At 32.0% G+C, this 20,295-nt stretch overlaps 1 protein-coding gene across 7 annotated transcripts in view; it reads right to left on the bottom strand.

Annotated features, from left to right (window-relative positions):
* Nucleotides 1-713: 713 nt before the first annotated feature.
* LOC144852823 (ribosome-binding protein 1-like) overlaps nt 714-20,295 on the bottom strand; it is a 31,710-nt gene continuing 12,128 nt past the window's right edge. Inside the window, exons 7-23 of one of the 7 annotated variants that reach the window (XM_078710834.1) lie at nt 19,924-20,098; nt 19,449-19,673; nt 18,346-18,450; nt 15,938-16,042; nt 15,558-15,676; nt 14,935-15,046; nt 14,329-14,424; nt 11,898-11,990; nt 11,338-11,424; nt 10,647-10,742; nt 10,048-10,140; nt 9,276-9,326; nt 8,474-8,707; nt 6,702-7,010; nt 6,390-6,554; nt 4,780-4,857; nt 714-3,303 (exon numbers count right to left, since the gene is read on the bottom strand). In XM_078710834.1, the coding sequence (XP_078566960.1) occupies nt 3,253-3,303; nt 4,780-4,857; nt 6,390-6,554; nt 6,702-7,010; nt 8,474-8,707; nt 9,276-9,326; nt 10,048-10,140; nt 10,647-10,742; nt 11,338-11,424; nt 11,898-11,990; nt 14,329-14,424; nt 14,935-15,046; nt 15,558-15,676; nt 15,938-16,042; nt 18,346-18,450; nt 19,449-19,673; nt 19,924-20,098 (2,194 nt within the window). In that variant the 3' untranslated portion in view covers nt 714-3,252. The remainder of the gene's footprint in view (nt 3,304-4,779; nt 4,858-6,389; nt 6,555-6,701; nt 7,011-8,473; nt 8,708-9,275; nt 9,327-10,047; nt 10,141-10,646; nt 10,743-11,337; nt 11,425-11,897; nt 11,991-14,328; nt 14,425-14,934; nt 15,047-15,557; nt 15,677-15,937; nt 16,043-18,345; nt 18,451-19,448; nt 19,674-19,923; nt 20,099-20,295) is intronic. The other 6 variants (XM_078710835.1, XM_078710839.1, XM_078710836.1 and 3 more) reach the window with 6 other exon arrangements.

Raw genomic sequence — 20,295 nt, 5'->3', positions numbered from 1 at the left:
CATGATTTCTGCCATAACCAAGAGTGAAAATCAACCGGGTATAGGCCGCGGTATCTATTTCGAAATCTGGCAAAATTCATAGAAAATTAGGGAAACCTAAAAATGACGTGGCACGGGCACATTTGGCTATGTATGATATGTAATAGTAACTATATTATAGTTATTATAGCATCATGGACATATACAAAAATGACTTTTTCTCATGGAAGAAAATGTGTATATTCATGGTGAAACACAATAAAATAGAGTACATGGTTTGAAGAAAGAAAGTCCTATTTCCTCCATGCAGAACGCCGCTAACGTATAGTAATGCGCGCGTTATTTTGTGACAAAATGGTGTACACTGCTATTCACAGTGTGACAAATCGTTTTGGAGGGCCGCCTGACAATCTTCAACTTCAAAATGCATCCTTTTACGTTGTCCTGTACTTTCATTTGAATAGTAAGTAATTATTAATATAAACTGCATACCTTTTCCAATTCACGCAACGCCGTACGCGTTTTTTTTTCATATTATTCAACTTTCCATATAGTAGTGACAGCACCGTCTCCAGCCCGCGAGATTGTCTACGTTGAGTTAATTAAACGGAACGGGAGACATCAGTGACAAATCTTACTATTGTATTTATTTTATATATTATATATAAATATATTATTTATTTATTGTTTTAATTATCTTGGAGAAGAAGCAAAATAAAAACACGAAAACAATGTTACACTGGGAAGCGCCTTTATTGACGTCACAATACACAGACCAAAGAATGACTCTGGTATCGATTCAACACAATAAATCAGGATTTACATCTATTACTAGTACATACATGCAAATTAAATGAACGCAGTACGTCTGCTGGTCCAACAAGATATAAACCGCGCTTGACTCATGCGGGTTCAATTGATTCCACTGGGAATCAAAGATTAAGTAGTTTCTGTTTTGGAATGACTGGTACACATGCAGACGCAGAAAGAGCAAAATAATAATTACAATTAAAATATATTAAAATGCACAAGTGTTCAATCAAAATATGACCATATTTGTCTGCTCATTTGCATAATGAATACAGGTGTTTGAATAGATAACCACTTATGAAAACGACACTATCTCCTCACAGTTAAACATCTCAACACATTTATATTCCTTTTTGGTGCAGATTTGTCTGTTCAGTTGCATATTAATCAGGTACTTGAATACAATTTTGTTTACAAATTTGCATAAACACAGGTGCTCAACTGGGTTCAAAGTTAATAAAAACGCTATACAGGAAAACAGAACAGAAAGATGCTTGTTTTCCAGTAGCCAAGGTGAGTAACCAGATTAAAGAAAACTGGAGGAATTTTTGATTTCAGTTCATTACTCAGTTAAAATATTTTTTTTTTAAGATACTGTACTTAAATTATTACATTACTATTAATTCATATTCAACACAAAAAAAAACTAATTCTGGAAAAATCTGAAAAGAAAAACAATGTCAATTTCAATAAAATATTTTTTTACGAACACTGTGTGCAATAAGGCGTTTATAAACAGATATCTCTTAAAGGAGTTCTTGACTAATAATATTCTTTCAAACACATATCCATTGAAAGGGTGCTATGCCCACATATACAATACCTTATTTACAAAACCATTTTATTTTTACTGTTTAAATTTTGTATATTCAATTTTCAACACATAAGTTGTAATTTAATTATACAATTGAATGTTATTTTCTTATTTTTAAATTGTTAACAGCACACTCATTTTGGACAAATTATTACAATGCTGCTTTTCTTAAATTCAAACACTACAGTATTTAATTTCTACAAAATTAATTATTTTAACAAGAAAAAGGATGGAAGATAGGCAAGCGGCAAGAAGAAATCATGGAAGAATGGTCAAGATATATCATTATTATACAAAGCCTTTTATTTTCGCAAAGCAAATATTCTAGAAAGTATATATTTTTGCACTTTTATTTTTCACTGGCTCTTAATTTTCGCAGGTTCTTAATTTTCGCACACAGTTAAATTTTGCACTCTTTTAATTTTCGCACTCTTAATTTCTGTGGTCAATTTATTTCTGCATGAAAATAATTAGCTTTATATATTAACAGACATATAAACCATACTCTACCACACTGAAGAATTCTGCATTTAAACGATGATAGAAGATATCACATTAATTTGCTCAATCGAATTGGAACTTTTATAGGGAGAAATTTCATGGAATAAATAAACAAAAGCTGACAATCAAACATCAGAGCAAATATTCTTCCAATTAGTTGTAAAGCAACAATTCTTCATGTGCTTAGAATATATCTTTTCTCAATAACTCTATATAATCATTTTTTTTCTATACAATTTAAGCCTCTTTTAAAGATAGGATGACAATCCTTTTAATCATTAAAGCGTCCCTATCCATATGATACGAGTAAATAAATTGTACTCTTTTACTTAAGCTTGGTACCCACTAGGACACAATGTAGAGAATAAAAACAGCGCAAGTAATTTGACCAATCACGACACAATGAATCATCCAAACTGTCGCTTGTGATTGGTCAACTCACTCGCATTTCACATATGGCATTGCGTCACGTCCAAGTGGGACCTAAGTTTTAATCTCCATCTCATACTTCCTGTATTTATGTTAGTAGTGGGGTGACGAGAAAGAGAATTTCTAAGAAATCCACCCTGTTTTAGCAACATTGGTCCAAGTTTTTGTAACAACAACAAAATTTAACAATCGAAGTAGATCCACACATTTCAATCCCATTTTTACTGCAAAAGCATGGCTATTTCAATTATAATGACAAACACACATATTTAACAACCTGTATTGGAAATGTATCCATATTTTTTAACAATTGTAAAATCAATATCAGTATTTTGTCCCTTAAATATTGGTCATTGTTGATGAGGTGAAGATAAACCAGACTCCTGATGGGGACTTCGGTTTCTAAGTAGATTGCGGTTTATAACAGAATTAAAAGAACGAGAAACTTACAATTACAATTCATTTGTTTTAAATCATCATTAAAATATAGGAAGTATAATTAATTATTAAAAATAATAAAATCACTAATCTAGCTAAAAAGACAAAATAATATTTACCTATTTTGCCCAAACAACAACATTTGAAAATGTATTTTTAAGGTTACAATACAATGAATACAGAATATTATGGATTTGATAAGCTATCAATACCTGACATTGCAATTAATATTATTTTTTAAAATATTTTTTTTCTCTCATGATGTACGGAATACAGTAATGCTACACGGCTGAACCAGACACTTCTGCTGATTTTGTTTCTTCTTTACCATTCTGTGGAGAAAGAAAAAGAAATTAAAATAAACTACGTAATTTATAAACATTGTGAATGCGATCGCGTACGTCAGCTCTGCTGATTGTGAGGATGCTTCTTGTATGAAAGGAGGTCATTGTAGTTCAATGGTGGTATGAGTACTTGGCCAGTTTGCAAAAGGTCAAATCATATTGATTGATATAATCACAGACTGAGAACTGATTTCTATATATTGTCAGTGACCACAAAATAGGTGACTACAGCTACTATACATCTTAAATGGGTTTTGTGTTTTCACAAGGCCTCAATACACTCCTTAATTAATTACAATGAAATTCTGTTTTTGTTAAACATGATGTCGCTTTGTGACATCACTGACAATATGCATATCATTGCAATATATTAACAGTTTAAATTACGACCATCTCAATATTAAAAACACATTTATTTTAAAAAACACAGTAACTGAATTTGTGATTCACTTTCATTGCTTCAAATTCTAATAAATGATTTAATAAACATAATATATCAGCTAAGACTTGGTCTAAAAATAGAATGAAATACAGTACATTAGTTGGGATATTCCTGTTTGATGGGAGGCTAAAATATAATGATATAAATATATATGTATTAAAATGATAATACACAATGGTTTAGTAAAAACAATGTAAAACATTGACAGAAGCAGGGAGGAGAAAAAGTGCGATTCACAAACATAGAAAGACAGATGAGATCTGTTGCTTTATTTTTCAATTCCAATTAAATCTATGAATAAAAAACCTCTTTTAATTCAAGACATTAGCTATTCTAGATGTATTTAAGCATTCATTTTATGAAGCTGCAGAAAACTCAAAATGGATTTCATGATGACAAACGATCACTGCACTACACAGTTAAGTACAAACAGACATATGCTAACAAAATCTAGCATTTCACTGCTTATTTGTACGCTAGACACCCAAGTTACGTTAGCATTCTTGTAGTTGCTAGCATTTTGTTTTTTTTTGTTCACAACAAATTAACAATATAAAAAAGTATACTGTAGGTATGACATGCCAAGTGTGCCAAAATGTTTTCTTTTTACAAGTAAGTCTAGACTAAGATTTAGCAGCTGATTTGCTAATCATTGTTATTCTTTGGAGGATGATAATGATTACACTAATTATTGCAAATTATGACAAATATATAGATATATATGATAATGCAATAGATGCGATTACTAAACTAAGTACTGAAAACTGTTTTAGTACACAGACAGAAAAAAGTACTTTGAAATCCTTAACTTAATGTGTAAAGTGCAATTTGCATAATTAGCTTTGCTATACAGGTGTCCTCTTTAAACAAATCAACCCATGGGTTTGTTATAAAAAATCAATAACCAGGTGTCGAGTGTAAATTTGAATGAACTTTTCTATACAGGTGGTTAGAAGATACCAGGTAGTAGGAAAAGATTATATGCTAAATTTAGAAACCAGTGAGCTAGAAATAAAACCTACTTTGGACTTTTCTTCCTTAGCGGCCTCTACTAGCTGCTGCTCCATCTCCTTTTGCGAGAGTTGCGACGTTCCCTCAGCCTAGCAAATGAGTATACAAAGCCGTCAGCTACCATGCACACTATTTTATTGTTAAGTGGTGCTAAATTTACTAGAATGTTGGTGAGTGTAAAGTAAGTATGCAAATTAGGCAGAAAGATTTGTGATAGACAACCCAAGTGACTATACTAATTACATTTTTGATAAATCACAATTTTTGTTGTTAGTAAAGCAATATGTGTAAAATTGTTTAATGCGATAGTATTATAAAATGTGAAAATGAAAACTTAGTATTAGAAAAGAAGCCATTGATTTAGTGTTGATTAATTCTAAACAAATTTGTGTTAGTTTTGCATCTGTGAGATGTTTATTCTACTAATGTGTCTATTCAACCAATGTGTCTATTCAACCAATGTGCCTATTCAATGGAACAATTATTCCCATGTATGCTTCAATAATTTCTAAAAAAAAGGACTATATATAAAATATTAATTTAATACTACAAATGTTTTTTCTGCCTAGACATTGGTCTTTTAAATATACTATGTTTTTTTGGTGTCTTTATTTCAATATGACAAAGATGTTAGAATTCACAAAAATTGGGGTATACCAAACTTCATAAATAACAAAATCCACACATATTAATATTTACTATCCCATTACGCACTAACTAAATCTACAACAGGGTAAAATCCATGTCCATTTTCCTACTCATTATATTAAATAAATTTGGCGAAATGTAGAGGCCAGTGTCAATGAATATGGCACTGATCTCGTTCCCATCAGTGGCGGTAAAAACCCAAACAGCCAGTTAATAAACAAGTAAATTCAAAGTTCAAACGTTGCCAAAAAAAAAAAACTGTTACTATATTGGATACTTCCTTCAGAGAACATGTAATATTCTATCACATGAGAAAGTCATAAATATTTCAGTAATAGTATTTACCAATCTATACTGTACTGTAATAATAATAATATTGCAAACTTACAACATAAATGTAAAGTCAACAGAAAAACACTGCAATATTATGCAACTTTGAATTAACAAACACCACACATGCACAACACATTGTTAGTGAGAACACCAAAAAAACTGAACATGTACAAAAAGACTGACAATTGCAAAGCAAAACGAATATCACAACACTATGAAACGTGAAAAAGAGGTCAAAGTTGAATGTCTTTTCATCATTAACCTAATAGTAGCAAAATGACAATGAAACTTTGAATTGAGCTAAAAGATGACAATTGGTTTAAAAACATAAACATTGCCAATATCCATATTTTGTGACCATGTTAATTCTAACAAAGCGATTGTGAAAACGGTAAAAAAGGGCCATTCTATCATATGCATTTCCTTAAATGTGACAAATTACAATGAATTGCAATAAATGACAATTTAGGCAGGCAGTGAGTGCACTTATCTTTTGTTTCATCAGGAACAATAAACCTACATACTTCAGGAGTTTGGATTGACACCCTCTTCATAAACTGAAGAGGCATTTGTTTGAGAGGGAACAGTTATGGAAGGCTACCTGTAAAGACCTATTGCTACACTTATATCACTGACTTACATCCAGCTGGCCTAGCTTGGCCTTCAGATCTTTGGTAACCTCTCTTTCAGCTGACAAAAGTGTCTGATTTTTCTTCAACATGTTCTGCAGTTTGGCTGCAGCTGTTCCCAGCTCCTTTGTCATGCTTTTCTCCTTCTGTAATGCTGTTTTTGTTTCTTGTAATTCCTTTAAAAAAGAGTGATTTTTATTATCACATTATTTTATTAGAAGGCAAGTATGTTTTCCTTTTCATAAAGGCACATTTTTCTAGGATTGAATGAAAATTTAGTGGTAACACAAAAGGGTAAAATAAACCTAGAGGTCATTCCATACCTTAGTAACGACCTCTAGGTCATCTCCTGGGCTGCCCTTCTGTTCATTGGCTGTTTCTAATGCAAGCTTGGCTGCTTCCAGATCTTTCTTGAGTTGTTCTACGCCTTTAGCGGTCTCGTCTGACACCTTACGTGCTGCTTCCAATTCAGCCGTTACTTCTGATAGCTTTTTCTTCGACACAGCTTCGGCTTCCTTAGCTCTGTCCAACTCCTCTGTGAGTTGGTTGTTTGGTGCTGAGGTCGATGCCTCTGAGAGGTCATTTGACAATTTCTTACACTTTTCTTGCTCATTGGCGAGTTTAGTTTTCAACTGAAAAAAAAAAAAATTAAATTTTCTCAATTCATGGGAAATATTCCTCTAATAGGGGTGGCCCCTAAATAGGAATTTCCCAATTGTGGGGGTTTACTATTTACCCATTTATAATTTACATTATTTGTGCAACCATCGTTCATTCAGTACAAGGAATTTGATTTTAATATGAAGTATTTACAAACTACATCATCATCAAAGCTACCTCAACCCTGGGGTTTACAATGCGATTGATACATCTCCATATACCATATATCCTCTGGTATAATCCCACCCCTCTAGAACACAAAATTGGGCCGACTTTGGTGGGACTATACCCTGGGGAAACCCTAGTTCATGAAAAAAATTATTGTTAAGCATTTCTTGTAAAAACTGAACTGAATAGAGAGAAGCCTAAATCCAGACAAAAAGTCAATACTGGGACTACACCTGGGGATATGCCTGTTTGTGAAATCAGACAAAGCAGGTAGGCGGTGGGAGTGGGATTATACCAGAGGATATATGGTAGATGTAAATACATAGGGTAAGTAAACTTAAAGCTTTCACTGGTGAATTTGATAAGGAAGTAGGAGTATATATTAGTATGACATTATTTGTCCGTCAATATATGAATAAAATGTAATGACATAAGTTAATTCAATCTAAAATAAAAACATGCAAAACAATTAAATATTAGATGAATGAAAATACAAACCTCTGTTACCTGTATGCTAAGAAGTAACATTGATGCACTATAATAGTGTTTAAAAACATATAAATACAAACCTCTATTACATGTATGCTAAGAAGCAATGACCGTGCAACTTACTATGTTATGGTGATTTTGAACTTACAATATAAAATAATGAATTATTAGGATCATAGTGTGCTGTGCTTTATGTGTACTAGTACTACTAGTTTCTAGTGATAATTATGATTATTAATAATTATAATACTTTTACAATTCATATAAAATGGAATGAACGATCGAGTTAATGACTAAAGCTTAATTACACTGTAAACTTGCTAAAAACCAGATATCTCTGGACTTGCTCAACATTTTCTACTTTTAATTGAATTTAGAAAAGCATTTGGACTTGTATCTTTCTGGTTGTATTGTTTTGGGAGTTTTATTTAGCCCATGAATTTTTGCTATGTTCTCCTGCCTCCACAACTTCTATCAAATACCACAACCTTCCAAAGATACCTTTTTGATTTGATTATGTAAACTGCAACCAAGATTAAAATGCCATAACACTAGTGTATATCTAAATATTAACCTATAGTGCAAAAAGAAAATTGTGTAATTCTACCTACGCAAGCCAATATAACTCTCCACCAACAACTAAATTCCCAAAAACATTTCAAATATATCAGTGCCAGCCAGGTCAATCAGAAGTTAAGCTGTGTGAAATGCACCTAAAAACACCAATGCACAGATTGATCGCTTTCTTGTGAACGGGCGGCAATACGCGCATACTTACATCGTCTATTTCCCCGCTTAACTTGTCAACCGACTCTTGATTAGCAGTATCAAAATCGGTCTTAACTTGCGCAAGTTGTTTTTGCACTTCGGCTAAAACATTGTTGGTACTATCATTTGCATTTGACACGGAAATGACCTCTTGTGAGAGTTCTTGGATAATTTCTTGAGATGCCTTCAATTCGACTAGCAATCCCTGGTTTAACTGTTCGTTCTTCTCGGCTTGCTCACGCAACTATTTAGTGGATTAAGGGTGGATTTTTTGACAAATGTGGGGAGGATTTATAACAATAGATATTATTAGGATACAATTGGGTATTCAATAGTTTAGTCCTTACACAAGAGTACTTTCACCTAGTCTACAAACACAGCTATACTAACAAGACTCAAGCTTTAAAAACATCCTTTCAACCAAAAACAAATGCCTCGACAAAGTACTGTTTGTGACTACACAATTTTAACCATGGTGGATAATAAAATAATGTTACAATTTTAATTCACACTATATATGTCTTTAAATTTAAATTAAATTCTATACAGTGGAACCTCTCGCTTTGGACATCACTATTATAGAGTAGAGTCTAATTTTCCACAAGCACAACAGCCACAAACATTATATTTCTCACCACTATTTGAAGATCTCTTCCTGAAATGTTGGTACATACTTAACAATTGTTGTAGTTACATCACTGTCAAATTATTAACTAAAATATGAAATTGTGCTAAGGTTGTTATCAATTACAAATCATTGGATCTTAAAAATATCCATGCATTTTATTGTATATTTGTTTACTATCCCTTACCTGTTGAGCTGTCTCAATCTCTTCTGTTAATGAGGCAAGTTCGGCTTTTGTCTGTAAGAATATTACAATCATGCTACATGCTAACCAAACATTACAAGCCATGATATTAACCTTATATCATTCATCACAAATGCACACATGTAACATCTTTAAGCTCTGTCTACACTATCGAACCTTATGTGACAAAAAATGTGACGTGCCCATATACATGGACATGATGATGTCATATCACTACCATACTTGGGCACATCACACTTTTTTTGTCAAATTAGTTTGATATGGTAGACAGAGCTTTAGCATACATCAACAAGCATTAACTTGTGAGAAGAACTTCTACAAAGTTTGCATAAATTCAATGGCAGAGCTTGTAAGTCAAGATAGAAGGTTAACATCATAGTTTAAACACTCCATATCCATGCTACTTTTCGGTACATGCAATAAATACTACCACATATTCACAATAGAGAAGGGGTAGACATGTGTGAACCTCTGGGTGTACTAGAGGTAAGGAGGTCCATACAAGAAAATGTGGTATCAACAACATTATAAATTGGATAGTGTAGGTGCAGAGGCAATACCAACACTTTGGGATAAGCAAAAATAAATTTGTTTTCGAAATCATAGTCTTAAATTTGATATTCTTAAATCTGCATTATCATATCACAAAATAAAAACATCTAACATTGAGATTGTAAACAAACAAGTAGAACTAAATATATTAACAGTCACAACAAGAAAAACAAAATTATGTCAAGTATTCATGTGTTCTTACCTGGGTAAGTTCTGTTTCGGCAACAGTTAACTTCTCGTGCCATTTACTCTCTTCTGATTGGACAGATGCTTGAAGCTGGTTTAGAATTTTCTCCTGAAGTTCAAATTAATTAAGAAGGTTTTAGAAATCAATGTTTGTTATCTCTTACTGCAAATCAAATCATCATGAGAAAACATGAAAAAAACAAAAAAATAGACTAAATCTCTGTCTACACTATCAAACTAGTTTGACAAAAAAGTGTGATGTTCCCAAATATGGTAGTGATATGCCCAAATATGGTAGTGATATGACATATCTATATATGGGCACATCACATTTTTTTGTCATATAAAGTTTGATAGTGTAGACAGAACTTTAGATGCCAAGAAGGACAAAAAAGTGAATCCAATGACTGTAACTGTGACCCATACCATCTTAGTTTACATAAATAATCATAAAAACTATAGATTGTCCACAATTCTTGTCCTCATATAGTTTGTTTTTGTGGTAGAGGTGTAATTTTGGATGCAGCTTGGATGTAGTGCTGGGTGGGGCTAAACAGTCAATATTCCTTCCACCCAATTTAGGTAACCTCTTGTTAGTTACGTCAAGATGCTTACCGTATCAGCCAAGACTTTCTTATAATGTTGACACTGAGAAGCTAATTGTGTCTTTTCATTCGCTGCAGTTGATAATTGAATATTAAGACTATCGATCTGCAAGAAATTAAAAACAAATGGTAACCAAGGATAGTTACACTGGATTTTGACCATTGTTCACACTTGGATATTTTCACGCAAAATTTAGTTAAAAACGATTGACTCACAAGTGTTAACATGATCTTTTAGCCGAGTGGGTAGTTTTACCAAGACCATGGTAGGTTTTACTGGGCATGTAGTGGTCGGTAAAATTAACTATTGGACTTAATTTAACACTGTGGTCTTCATCTGGTTAAAATTTTTTAATCTGCCTACAATTTTTTACATTACGTTGGTATAACGTAAAGACGTATACACAGATGGTTAACGACTGTGGGAATTGTAGCCAGTATTTGGATTGGAATTTTCTTGGTCACTTTAGCCAGCAACTTGGTTTAATATGATCAAATTTTGATCAAATTAAGTCGAGTGCGATCAAGGCTTTAAGGTATAGATCATTATTACTACACAAAAGAATAAAATGCAATGAAGCATGACTTCATGCAAATGTGTGAATCAATCACCAATGTGACAGCTTCAAATAACAAGTTTGGTGAAGCTATCACAACACTCACTGGCTTGTGATAAAGCCAATACAATATTAAAAACTTACAGTTTCTGATTGGTTGCTTTCTTCAGCTGTATTACTAAGTGAATCTTTAGCTTGTAATTCAAATGCAGTTAACCACTCAGAATGAGGCTAAAAATGAAAACAAAAAAGAGTTTGAATATTAGTTGGGGTGCCTTTTCCTCATTCTCTCAGATTTCTTCAAATTTATCATTTTTAAATTTCAACGGATGGTTTATAATTTGTTCTGTGCTTGTTGAGTTATATATTACTATATAACATAGTATTACATCATTATTACACAGACATGCTAATTGAAGGCAGGCTACTAAAAAAATGGAAATACTGGTTACATACATACATAGTTATTTCATCGTGTTTATAGTGTACAAACTTATGATGGGCTATAGGCTATTAACTTAGCAGATAACTGAAATAATAGACCAAACATCAATCGATCAATCAGTATAGGATTTTTTTTTTAATTTTTCTTTTTTATGGATACTATTCAGAGGCAGTGTATAAGTGGTAGCTGGCAGAGATAGATTTAACCAGTAAAGGAAAACAAACTAATTCCTTGTATTGTTCTGATTAAACATACTTACAAGTTTAGAATCTATTGCTACATCTGGGAAGAGATTCTTAAGCGTGTTTCTAGCACTTGCTTGTTCTGTTGTCACAGCACTGGACAGTTGATCCTGAAAAAGTAAAATAACACCAGAAATGATGTGAGTGATAATATCTTACAATCAAATCATCTTTTTAAAATGCTACAGATAAATTGTTAGTAAACTTTTAGCCACTACTTCAAATATTAATTGATTTGGGTACCAATTAACCCAAATTTTAACAAAAAAGGATTATCCCAAATAACCAAGCCTGTTATAATACTGTTTAATAATTTTTTAATTTCTGAATAAAAACAACAGAGAAAGCACAGTAAAAAATTTAGATACAATATATTTCTTGAAGCAAAACTATTTCCAAGAAAGTAGCTTTTGGGAAAAAAGGTGAATACTTAAGTAATGTGTTTGGAAATGAAATTAGTGAGCAGAAATATGTCTTTACAGTCAACCACCAATATTTAAGGGGCACCCCTACTAAGGGACACTTTCCCATGAAAATAAAGAGGGAAATATATGTTTTAATAATACAGCCAACCAATATTCAGGGGTACTTTCTTGTAAAAGCAATGACATTAAATATATTGTTTACCACTAAACTACAGCCAACCAATATGCAGGGGAGACAGCTACTATATTAAGGGGACACCTTTTAGTTCCAAAATTGTTCTTTTTAAATAGAGGTTCTGCTGTATTTATGAATAAAAATATATTTTAAACTATTAACTGAATTATTATTATTATTTTTCAGACTATATGAAACACCAATTAAGAAATAAATTAATATTAATCGACACATCCTTCCAAAAGTGAGAACACATAAAAACATGTGACTACTGTACATGTAATTATAATAAAATTAAATTATATTCATAAGTAAAAAAACAGGGTAATATTTAACAGTGTACAAATTTAATAGGAATATAGTCTTATTTCTATTTCAATGTTAGAATTTCAAAAGAAAGTTACATTAAAAATATGCATTTAAATAAAGTGTTGCACAGCATGATATAGCCAGTAAACACAGAACCACTGAGAATATCAATAGTATCATATCATTTCAAAACATCAGACACGTTATAAATTAGTTGGGCTGCCGGCATGTCAAATTCTTGGAAGAAAAAGCATTAGCAAAAAATAAAGTGCGATATTTGGATAAATGTTTTCTTCATTGCTAATAAATAATTCACAATATAGAAAACATTAAAAGTGTTGAAACGAACGTTATGGAATCTAGAACGAGACTTATCGACTTAGCTGTGATTCTAATACTCGTTTATAGCTCTCCTGTGAATATTGTGGGGGAAAAAATGCGTGGCACACTTACAGTACATAATTTATGATAGCATCTACAGTGTTTGATATACAAAACAAATTCATAGCAAGACTTCCTTTTTCAAATTTGTTCATTCAAACTCTTATTTTTTCAGCCAAAAATGAAGAAAATGATATATAATAACAAATTAAAAATATTGAAAAGGGCACTGCAGCCAAACTAGCAAAGCATGTGACAGGCAAGCCCAAATATTGGATATGCCTACTAGCAATATAATCATATATTTTGGTCAATTTTGTTTATACTTTTAATGACAAGCATAGAAACGGTTTAAAATAAAATACTATAGAATTTATAAAAATACAAGCATTTTTTTTCTAGTACCACATATTCTCTGGTATAATCCCACCCACCTAGAACACAAAATTGAGCCGACTTGGGGGATGGGACTATATCCGGAGAAAAACTGGTTCAGGAAAAAAATGATTGGTAAGCATTTCTTAAAATTCATCTGAACTGGCTAGAGAGAGGCCTACATCCAGACCAAAAGGCAATACTGGGACTATACCTGGGGACATGTCTGCCTGTGAAATCAGAAATAAAGTAGGGGGTGGGATTATACCCGAGAATATATGGTAGTTTAATATTATCAATTGCTATGAACCAGTGCTGTTCTTCTATTTCACAATCCATACGCCACAAGGTACAGTATGTCCAAGATTCTCTGTGCAAACTTTATCAACATAATGTAACATATAGAAAGTGGACGATTTCGCAGCAGTTAAAGTTAAGGTGTAGAAATGACACCTGTATAATGAAATAAAATGTGTAATCTTTCTGCTCGTTGATTTTCTAACCAATTTGAATTACGGCACATGGATTGTGAAATTCAGAGATTTTTTTTGTTGTGGTAATGATTTTTTTTCACATGAACAGAAAATTAAAAACAAAATCTAAATGCAAACTGAGAAGAAATCAAAGAAAATCTTGATAGTAATAGTAAGTGAACATTAAGAACATTGTTACTTATGAACCTTGTGCAACATGATATTTATAAATATAATAAAAACATTACTCCACCCAGCATGCCACAAAATTTACATAACATTTTTCAATATTAACAATGTTATAAGCTACCTTAAGATCCTTTAGTGCCTGGGACACTTTCTCCTCACAGGCTTTTTCTGAAGCTGAGATGGCATTCATTGCCTTCCAGTTTTTATCTCGTAGGGCCTAGGCATAGAACACAGAAGAAGGGGGATTGTTTCCTACTAATATTTGTATTGTACACCCTTTCATACCAATAATTAAACTATTATAAAAAATACTAATAATATATACTCATGTTTGTTAATAATGGTGACGATAATAACAACATTAAGCTCTGTCTAAACTATCAAACTTTAAGTGACAATGTTATGTGCCCGGACACGAGGACATCATATACCTACAATATTTGGGCACATCACATCTTTTTTGTCAAACTAGTTGATAGTGTAGACAGAGCTTTAAACAACATAAAATGACAAGAACATTGATTGACGAGGAGCTACAGTGACAGATCCAGGCTGGCTATGAGTTTAGTGATTGTAAATGGGTTGTCTTGGCTATATTTCATGTTCAATAGGAATGGCTTTATTCCATTGAGCACAGTAAACTATTTGAGAGCCCTTCATTTTTCATGATTTTTCATTTTCCTATTTTTTTTCTTCATGTTAACAAAATTAAATATTGATTACTTACATCATTTTTTTTCTTCTGCTTATCTACCTCTGCCTTAAGCTTTTCAAGTTCGGACTGACTAGAACCAACTTTTTCTTGAAGATCAGTAATTATTGATTCTTTTTCTTTTAGTCTGCAAGTAAAGTAAAATTATCATCAATTGGTGTTTTACTCTCAACCAGAATTTAATTAAAAAAAAATATTTTAAAGACCTGCATTATTTTGTATTTTCAAGAACCTTTTCCTACATACAATACAGAATATTGAACACCATGAGTGAGGACATGAGTTTCAAATTTTGGATCGATACAAACAAAGTTTTTTATATTTTTATGATAAAGTCTACGATTTCAAGAAAGCTGATTAAAATCTTGAGCTATCTTTATCTTCAATATAGGCCAAAGTATAAAATAGCAAAGTGCACTTCGCAGTATTTCGCTCAGTTTCGGAGTGCTTAAATTATGGTAACATTTAACCTGTTGAGGTCAAGTTCCATTATCAATTCAGTGACCATGAACGTGAATCAAACTTGTACATACATCCACATATGCAATATATGCATGTTTTACATAGCTTAAAGCAGTCTTAAATGCTATACAGAGACATGAATGGTTAAAGGTGAAAGGTTAAAAGTAAAAACTTACAATGACTCTGTCTCTTTGACCTGTCCATTAATGGCACTGTCAGATTCTGTTTTGTTTGCTAAGCTCTTCTTAAGCTCTGAAACTTGGCTATTCAATGAACTAATTTGATTTTTTTGATCCTGAAAATAAAAGAATAAGTTATTTCAGGTATTTCTAACATTTCTATTCTGTATGGTTAACATGCTTTCTTTCCAATCTTGATGTCTAAGGTTCAATCCTGACCTAGTGCCAGGTAACTCACGACTCTATATACTCCACTCCCTAAGCCTCAAAAGAGGCTTTAGATAGAGGTTTTAGAGAGTTTATTATAAGCTTGATAAATTATAGTTTATCCATCCTGTAATTAAAGGGCAATTTAACTAATTAATTAACTTTTTTACCTGTATTTGTTTCTCCTTTTCAATAGTGGATTGCTCTCGGCTATTTAACTGATCTGCTGAAGATTTCAATTTGTCTTTCAGTTCATCATTCTGCTCATTTGCATCCTATTAAATAAAATAGAAACAGTTAATATTTTATGATAGGCATATATACAAAATTAAACAATAAGAATTACCTTGATTAAAATAATACATAGGTAATGATATAAGAGTAAATGAAAAAAAATTGTTAAAATATAATAGTTTGTATAATACAAAAATGAAATGATAGAATGTATTATGGTATCATCATTTGGATCATTCAGGCTCCACAACAAAATAATGGAGATCCTGAGATGATCTGATACCGGTGTTTTTTGTTTTTTCTTTTTTATTTAAACTTATTTATGCAATTGATTTTGTAACTATGGACGTCCGTTTCCGAAATAAAAGTAAAATGAAATGAATACAATTAAAAATGTACCTGAATACCAAATGTTTATATTAAAAAAAAAAAACAATCCTAAATTATAATGGATGGATTGTATGATCTGCTAAACATCAGGTAATAGTCATTTTTAATTTAAAAAAAATTAACTTTGTTGATTTACTAGCGATACTGAGTTAAATTTTAAATACAATCATTATTTTCTTTACAATCTAACTTTATATAACCACGGTGGTTGTTTTTCCCCCGAGTCCGTGCAAATACAAAATACAAATTCAAAAATGTTTTAACAATATTATGTATAGTATATTAAATAAATATATATTTAATAAATATATATTCACCAACAATACACCAGTAGTTGCATCATAATAACCCCAAATGAAAAATAAAATACACACATGCATATGCAAATAATCTAGCCACCATGATAGCAATAGTAAGCATAAATAACTGCAACAAAATCAAATAAAAAGGCAAGAAATAATCCATGCTAAGTGACAAAATCCACATGGCAATGAAAGGATTTACTTTCTTTAGTATCATAATGATGCGATAATACCCAGGTACAATGAGATAGACAAGAATAGCAAAAACATAGCAATGTGTAGCTTGCATGGAATTTAAAGCAATTTATTCAGTATTTAATTCCAATCTACTGCAAAAACATATAAATTTAATACAAAATGTAGTAAACAATTAAGAATTATTATTATTAACAGGACCAGGACTTTATTGGCCTATAGCCACCTTTTCATTTTCATGACACACTGCTTAATACAGAATTGACCGACTCGATAGCTGCCATAAAAAAACTATGATGAGAAAATATTTTTGCCTATCCAGGTCGCACATCCAGGTCACAGAAGTGATAGCAACGTTTTTTGATTGGAGAAGCCAAATAAGGGAGCAATTTTGGAAAATCTTGAAAATTTTTTGGAGCCTATAATTGGAGGGAGCAATTGGAGGAACCACTGATTTAGTGAAGGCCTGCAATAGACACTAAACTAGAATGATAAAGATAAATGGATGAACATTGAAATAACTGAAATTAAAACCGAAAATAAAAAGAAACATAGAATAAACTTACCAAATTAAAACATTAAAAACAAAAGAGTGGTTTGCAAAGAAATTATAGAAAATAAATTTTAAATTAAGCGTCAATGTTTACATGAAGAATATCAGCTTCAAAAACTATTTTAAATATTCTGGATTTATAAAGCGCTTAATAATGTTGTGACATATTAATACTCTGTAATGTAATTTTTTAAATAATTGATAATAAGGAATCATCAATCATATCAAAAAATTATTTTTTTTTTTACAAGGCAATAAAAAAAAAAATTATACCGGGGATTCTGGCTAAAACTGGTGATCTAAAATTGCAATTGCAATATCTAGGATGTTTACAGGACAACATATATTTTTTGTTAATAAACAGTATAATCACGGCCTTGTAGAAGAACACCTTTATGGTGACACAAGCTTTTCCGTGTTAAAATAAAGTATTTATTATTATTATTATTGTAATATTGCTGTACAGAGTAAATTGAAGTGGATTCCTTCATAGAAACATAGCATGGATTAGTGGGTAGTTTAACAAACTTTTTAACGATACAAAACAAAGAAATATTTATTAAGCACCACACAGTAACATTCTTCTATTGTACAATTTTGAGGATAATCCAAACATGGGAATGGGTGGGTTTTATCCCAGGTGGGCTTATAACCAGAGTCAGTGAAGCACATATTCAATGAATGTGTGTTATATTCCAACTAACCATACAGTAGTGTAGGTTAAGCTTAGAATAAAAAAAAAGTTATGAATATTTTTTTATGAAGAATTTTGCTAAGCGTTTCCTGCAAATGAAGGTGTAAAAATATAAAAATACATTTTTTTTTGTACTTTGAACAGCAAAACACCACATAAAGCTACTAAACAAAGCATTGTGACAACAACAACAGCCATTTGAAGACAGACCTTAAGACGCTTGAGCGTCTCTGTGAACTTGCGCTCCTCCTGGGCAAAGTGGGCCTGCACATTGCCCAGTCTAGCATCCAAGTCTGCTTTCTCACGAAGTACTGCCTAAAGAATGTCCCATTATCTTATCAATTAATTTTGCTTTCAAACAAATCCACAAAAATTATTGTGACATTATCCTGTACTCAACTCAACTTTGTTTGGTTATAAAAATATATTAACACAAATTATGGTTGAGGGCTTGCAATACACACAGATAAAGATGTAATACAGAGATAGATAAACTTGTACAGATATTAAACAATGAGAATAGAATTTGTTGTTAAAATTAACTTGACAAAAATGCATGATGTTGTAGTGACTAAAGCTCTGTCTACAATATCAAACTAGTTTGACAAAAAGTTTGACATCATCGTCCATATATGGGCACATCACATAGTGTAGACAGAGCTTTACTGACGACACATTAATACTGAATTCTTTTAGATGATCATACAGTAACCGAGATTCACATCACTATCTATTAAAATGTTAGGGAAAAGCTACTACTATATAAGACTATTACAATGGAACCACGCTTTGGGACACCCTATTAAGGACATTTTGGATCTAAAAGGGGCTCTTTATGATCTGTTCTTCAAAGTAACCACAGGAGCATGATGATGATACAGAAATCTACCCAAAGTTTTAACTGTGTAATATGCATAAAATATGTGTATGTAAAGTCCCCAGTGCCTTGTTTAAAAATGTATCTTTTCTGTGCTATCTATCAGCAATGTAATTTCTCGGACAATAAAGACATTTTGTATTGCATTGTATTTACTGTACTACAGTACAGGCACTGAAAAGCACATAGAATTTTCATGTAATTGACTGTGAAATATGCATAAAATGTGTGTATTTAAAGTCCTCAGTGTTCCGTTTAAAAATGTATCTTTTCTGTGACATCCATCAGCAATGTAATTTCTTGAACAATAAAGAAATTTTGTAATGTTATTGAACTTCCAAAATTATTGTATTTACTACAGTACAGGCACTGAAAAGCACATAGAATTTCAGGTAATTTTTACACAATTAATATGAAAAAAGTAATGCGAACGAACCTTTAACTTTCCCTCCAAATTGGTGTAAGCCTCTGACTCGCCGCTATTGCTCTTTTGTAATTCGTGAAACTGCTTTTTAGTTTGATCGGCCTCCGTGGCAGCCATTTTGGCAGATTTCTGGGCTGCCTCAAGTTCTCTAGCAAGGGTGGATTTCTGATCATCTGCTGTACGCAGTTCTGAGCTCATCTCTTCTAGCCTCTTGCTTAGCATATTCTCCTTTTCGTTCTAAACAAGATATAAATTATTTTAAATTATTGTTTAAAGCTCTGTCTAGACTATCAAAAAAGTGTGATGTGCCCAAATATGGTAGTGATATGATATCATTGTGTCCATATCACATTTTGTTGTCATATAAAGTTTGGTAGTGTAGACAGAGCTTAAGGGTGACAATCAACACCAGAATCTAAGAGCAAAATACATTACATAATAGATATAAAAGAAATATTGAAGTGACTGTATAATAATGAATACATACATGGTTAACCTGTACTTGTTGCAACTGTTGTTCAAGTTGTCCAATTCGGCTCTCGTAGTTGTGTCGAAGGTCGTCAGTCTTGCGGCTATGGTCTTTGTTCCCAGACAACTGCGATTGCAGTTTACTGTTCTCAGCCTGGAGGCGAGCTAGCTCATTTCCCATCAACTGTTCTTTCCTAGAAAAGCAAATTTTTATGTTATATAATTTCATTTTTGTTTGTGGTGTTTTGATCAATTTTTAATGCCAGATGTAGGAAAGGTTTTTAAAAATCATTCAATATGTTGAGATTACAAAATCCCTTATGTCATGTACTAGAGGGTGGTTCAAATATGGTTTAAAACTTTCCCAGTACAATCATTTTTTACCCGATGC

Source organism: Antedon bifida, chromosome 9 (assembly GCF_963402885.1).
Source record: "Antedon bifida chromosome 9, ecAntBifi1.1, whole genome shotgun sequence".
Classification (NCBI taxonomy): domain Eukaryota; kingdom Metazoa; phylum Echinodermata; class Crinoidea; order Comatulida; family Antedonidae; genus Antedon; species Antedon bifida.
The sequence above is the reverse complement of the archived record's forward strand: the minus strand, read 5'-3'. Positions and strand labels throughout refer to the sequence as shown.